The sequence below is a fragment of the Ictalurus punctatus genome, chromosome 13, assembly GCF_001660625.3.
Source record: "Ictalurus punctatus breed USDA103 chromosome 13, Coco_2.0, whole genome shotgun sequence".
In the NCBI taxonomy this organism is placed as follows: domain Eukaryota; kingdom Metazoa; phylum Chordata; class Actinopteri; order Siluriformes; family Ictaluridae; genus Ictalurus; species Ictalurus punctatus.
In genome coordinates, this window is record NC_030428.2 from 3,040,368 (window position 1) to 3,046,489 (window position 6,122).

A 6,122-nucleotide genomic window follows, 5' to 3' on the forward strand; every position below is an offset into this window, starting at 1 on the left:
ATGTACAAGTATACACAAACCACAGACAACACGTGAGTCAGTGTCATTTTTATTTGATATAGTTGCACCCCGTTTCACCCAACTCTTATTTAAAGTTAGCGTCTGCTAATGTACAAAGCTAGGAAACTACTGCTAGCTTCCATTCAATTCAGTTTAATTTTATTTGTATAGCACTCTTAACCATGGACATTGTTACAAAGCAGCTTTAGAGAAATAATTACATTCAGGATATAAATTTTAAATGTATGAATTTATCCCTAATGAGCAAGCCAGAGGTGACGGTGGTGAGGAAAAACTCCCTGAGATGATATGAGGAAGAAACCATGAGAGGAACCAGACTCTTGTGATGTATGGTCACAAAGCCAGAGCTAATGCTAAGGCTCACCCACGGGAGCACCACTTCTCTCCACTTCTCTTGTACAATGGTATCCATCCCACTCGGGAAGGTGCTGCTCTCATTTCTTGCAGCATAGCACATAGTCTCAGTACAGGCAGAACAGGCCTAGTTAATCATTGACAATCCAGAGCCAAGGCCAGGGAGCAGACAAGCAGGCTATACTGACCGTCTGCCGAGGCTTCACCTAGGTTCCACAATATTGAGACTGTGCCTGTTCCCCAAGCTGAACAAAATTGCAGAAATTTTCAGAAAGTTTATTTTAGTAACCTAATTAACATAAAATTAGATTATACTGAATGCACAGCCAGCACCTTTGATCTGAAGCTAGGACAGTCATCCTATTTCTGCGTGCACCCGAAGTTTCCCTTGCAGATGACCTGGTGGAGGACAAAGGAAACAGGGTTAGTGATGGTGTGTGACTCAACCTCCACTCCAGCATTGGTGTCATCCTCCTCTTGGGCCAGGTAGGTGACCCAAACCCAGGGTCAAACCCTGCCATAGTCATCTCTTCTGGCAGTTGGGTCTGGCTGCCTTGGTGCAAGCAGGTGGGACTGCTGGGAATCCTGGCCAGTTTCTCCCCAGAAGCAACAGCACCTGAAACTCCGTCACAAGCCCCACCAGCAACGGCCACTCACCTCGCCAGTCCCCGAGACCTCGGTGACAGGGACCTCCCTGACATCTCCATGCACACAAGAGATGGAAAGCCTCCTCCATGTCTTGGTAGCACAGGGTAGGATAACCAGTCGGGCAGGTGTGACCATGCTACCCAAACTGAGGAGGGCTGGGATGGATGTGCCGTATACTTCCATGGTGACGGTGGGCACTTGGGGCTTGATGTGAGTGTTGGGTGTACAGCGAGATAACCAGGGATTGTTGGCCTGGGGAGAAGGTCACGGGGCAGAGTCAGTTGACATGGGCTCGTCCAGAGGTGAGGCATAGCAGGACAGCTCTTTGGGACTCTCCTATCCCCATAGTTGGTTGGGTCAGGTCATTGCGATAAATTGTCCCATTGTGGGCTGGCGAGGGGCTTCCTCCTCTCCCCTCGACTGATTGCCAACATGGCTAGGGCACGTAGAGTGCCCAGGAACGGGTCCATGGCAACCCTCTTGATGACTTCCATCATGGTGAGCTGCTCTGTAATATTCACTAGAAATTAGCTTTTTTTTAATGAAATGTGCCTTGCCTGTGATGGGTTGGGACCAAGTCCAGGGTTTTCCCTGCCTTGCGCTCAGAGTTCCCTGGGACAGGTTCCAGGTGACCGTGTATGAAAATCGGTATGGAAAATGGATGGAGCATAACAATGTTGAACAGACAAATGAGCTCCATCATCATTATTGTTGTGTTGAGCTGCATTTCAAATGAAACACTCTGACCTTACACACTGAAAAATCCAGAGCACAGGTACACAAAACAGACCTTTCAGTAGGCTTGAGGGCTACTTCAGAGTTTTCTAAAATTCAAACACCAATTGCAATAGCACAACTGGTTATTGTTAGTACTCTGTAACAGTCTACAGTACAAAATTATGCATTTTGAGACACAATACTAGTCTTTGTTTAATTACACTAATGCAGCATGTCAGGATAGTGAAAAAGTCTCAAATAAGATGTCCCCTATTAATTTAAATATGGTTGGTCTGCATGTGACACCCAATAACATCTCAAGATATTATCACACAAAATCCATATTTTATATTTGCAATATTAATCTGAAAAAGGAATCCCTGGTCTACACATACCTTTATTTTAATTAAAACATACAATAATTATATGGTTGTTATATAAGCTTTTATTCAAAGAAGTGAAGTTTTGAATTAATCAGATTACTGCCATTTTCATGCCATTGTCATTGTATTTGGCTTCATCTAAAAACACGTGTAATCCAATATCACTGCAGGTTCCTTGCATCACACACACACACACACACACACACACACACACACACACACACACACACACACATACAGATGAGAGAGCTCATCTTGTCTTCTCCTTCTTCTGCTTTCCCCTGAGGCCTGTCCTTCTCTTCAGGTTTGTGTAGAGGAGAGCAAAGTTGATGATGTATGTCGACACACACACCATGCAGAAATCACCCAGCACCAGCACTAGAATAGCAGCTAGATAGATTGAACCAGCTATTGACACCCAAGATGCCATTACCAAGAAATTTGCTGCTGTAGTGGACACCATTTGGCCTGCAAAAGTGAAAAGAAATTAGACCCTGTCAATATACTGACCACACCCCATGGTTTGAAAGAGCATTTAATAATAAGTTGGGCTTACTGAATGCTAAAATCTAATGGTAGTTTGGGACCCTCTGAAGTTACTGCAGTTTTCTTAAAGCACACATGGTCTTATATAAAGCTTGGAAGCATATGGACATAAAGACCCACCTAGGCCTAGCTGCAGCGTGTAAAAGATGATCCCCAACACACTGTTTGGTTGGTTCAGAATGTTGTCCTTTTCAATGAACAGCTGCACGAGTCCAAATCCACGTCCCCACCTGACAAAAACATACACAGGCTATCAGTTTTGGAGAGGAGCTAGCTACAAGTAGCAAGGTTACTCGATTAACTACATTTTTAGTAGTGCGCATTAGCTGAGCTATTTTTTTTTTTAACTTAACGTAGCTTTCCCAGGAACTACATATTTTTTTTCACCAAGTATTGGTGTAGCATGACAAAACTAGCTAGCTACTTATTTCCAGAAACCATCTGAACTAAGATTAGTGGAGTGAACAATCTCTGTATCTGTTGCTTTTTGAGGATTGTTTAATAGTTGAGTAATGTTAACTGCTTCAGTGAAAGTGATTTACAAATAGAACAGCAAAATAGCTTTGTTTTAGCATACCCTGTACAACGCATAAGCATTTTAAGACATATTTAAATTTTAAATCATTAAAGATAATTATTTATTTTTACAATAAATAAATATATTATAAGAGCAGATGTTTTCAAACTTTTCCCAGGGACCCATTAAACTGTAAAATTAATTTCATGGACCCCCTGAGTAGACATTTATTTTATAAAAATAATCTATTTCAATATAAGGTTCATTATTCAAGTGTATGCAATAATATTCTGCCTATTATTGGAGCCATGCATCCCCCCCTCCAAAATTTCCAATAACAGAACATTCAATAATAAATATAAAAGGACTGATAATGGGGGTTATGATTTAAATCACAGTAACAAAAATAAATCTTTAAAAATAAATAAATAAATAAAATGACAGGCTTTCCGAACCATGTATAGGGTACATACACGACACTGTACATACACTACTTATCTTTGGCAGTTGTCTTGCCAGTTTGGAAAGCTAACTTACTAGTCACCCACTAATCACCATTACTCCCAATGCCCAATCACTAATCACCATTGCTCCCAATGTCCAACCGATAATCACCATTGTTCCCAATGACCAACCTCTAATCACTATTGTTCCTGATACCCAACCTCTAATCACCATTGTTCCTGATACCCAACCTCTAATCACCATTGTTCCTGATACCCAACCTCTAATCACTATTGTTCCTGATACCCAACCTCTAATCACCATTGTTCCCAACGCACAATCACCAATGTTCCCAATGCCCCATCATTAATCACTATTGTTTCCAATGCACAATCACCAATTACCAATGTTCCCAATGCCCAAGCACTAATCACCATTGTTCCCAATGCCCCATCACTAATCACCATTGTTCCCAATGCCCAACAACTGATAAGCATTCTTCCCAATGCTCTGATTCTCAAGGACCAATCACAGATCGCCATTGTTATCAATGACCAATCACTGATCGCCATTGTTATCAACGACTAATCACTGATCACAATTGTTCCCAACAACTAACCACTGATCAGCATTGTTCGTCACACCTGCACATTTCTGCATTCCTCCCTTATTCTCTCTTAATTCTAATAAATGGCTATAATTATATTAATAACAGTAATAACAGAGTTATTCCATCCATAACCATTTCCTATGTGTATAATACACAAATAGTTTGTTTGTGGTGCCATGACTTCTTTCTATAATGAAATATACGAAATAAATAATGATCTATTATTTATACTATACTCTAGTATCCTATTCTAAGTATCTTCAGGAAATCTACCTTCTTCCTGTAACAAGTTTTGATATGCAAATGATCATCACTATACAATAAATATGCAAATTTGTCAGTGACGTCATCTGCTTGCGCGTGCCTAAACTGTTAGACGTGGCATGAGGGGGACAGTTTGGAGTGTTTTCACTAACTCACTGCATGCATGCTCCAGCTGATCTGCTTCTTTTGGGATCTTGGGAAGCTAAAAATAAAAATACTTAGATACACACTGAGATATATTTTTGTTTACCTGGAGGTGAAAACCTTGGAGCAGCTCACAGATTCAGCGAGGTCGCACATGGCTCGGTAATTGGGGTCGTTCTCGCGGGACAGCTCCACATGAAGAGCATACACCGACAGTATTAAACCCAAGGCACAAAGAACAACGCGAACCCATCTTTCCCATTTAACAACACCGTTAGGAGATTTACTAGAAGACATAGTGGCACTAAGATGCAAGCGTATCTAAAATTAAAAACGAATACCAGACCTTATTCTGAGCTCTTATTTACTACTGAGTCCTCTCTAGAACACTGTGGAGAACTAAACTTCTCTGCTACGTGGAGAAACCCGGAGCTCGCTCTGTGATTGGATGCGTGTCAGTGCAGCCGCGTGCTCTGATTGGTCAGATTTTATGCATTATTATAATTATTATATATTAAATTCCGTTGTTTCGATTTTTATGGCTAATAACTACCTCACATCCTAACCTTTGATATGTTTATATACACTCTCAGGGGGAGAAAAAAAAAAAAAAGATTTGTCTGCTTCCCTAAGGGTTCTTTGGTAATCAGTTTAGAAAGCCAGATCCATTCAATATCCAAACCCACTCTATGGGGAAAACACGCCACGTGTAAAAGTATTATTTAGTTATGTCACTATCATGCACTTACATGAGGAAAATGTAATACTGTGTGTAATACGTCAAAAGCTCAAATTTATTCGTAAAGCACATTTTAACACAATAATTGTTAAAAAAAAGTGCTGCACAAAAGCTCAAATAAAATCACTGAAGTTAATAAAATAAAGTTTTATTGATTGATAACCTAAGCTGATAAAAAAAAACTTGATAAAAAGAAGAGGACTACTATAATGAGTGAAAATAATAATAATTGTTGTTGTTGTTGTTGTTGTGGTTAGCACGTTCGCCTCACACCTCCAGGGTTGGGGGTTGGAATCCCACCGTGGCCCTGTGAATGTGGAGTTTGCATGTTCTCCCCGTGCTGCAGGGGTTTCCTCAGTCCAAATTCATGCATGGTAGGCATGTCCAAAGTATACGTAGTGTACGAATGGGTGTGTGAATGTGTATGTGATTGTGTGCCCTGCGATGGACTGGCACCCTGTCCAGGGTGTACCCCGCCTTGTGCCCGATGCGGGTTGTCCACTAATCATAGGCTAATCTTTGGCTGTTTGATTCCTGGTCCACATAACTCCACACTTCTTGGGCAAGACAATAAACCCCAAGTTGCTCCCGATGACAAGCTAGCACCTTGCATCTGCTACCATTGTGTATGTGTGTGTGTGTGTGTGTGTGTGTGTGTGTGTGTGTGTGTGAATGGGTGAATGAGAAAGTGTAAAGCACTTTGTAGAACCTAAGGTTAAAATAAAAAAAGTGCAA

The 6,122-nt window shown here is 41.0% G+C and overlaps 1 protein-coding gene across 1 annotated transcript; it reads right to left on the reverse strand.

The window, feature by feature from the left end:
• Window positions 1-2,168: 2,168 nt before the first annotated feature.
• Window positions 2,169-5,036, reverse strand: vkorc1 (vitamin K epoxide reductase complex, subunit 1). The gene is given in 3 exon segments (NM_001200758.1): window positions 2,169-2,591; window positions 2,790-2,899; window positions 4,755-5,036. Coding segments are annotated over 3 exon segments (519 nt in total). The 5' UTR covers window positions 4,946-5,036; the 3' UTR covers window positions 2,169-2,373.
• Between the last annotated feature and the right edge of the window lie 1,086 nt (window positions 5,037-6,122).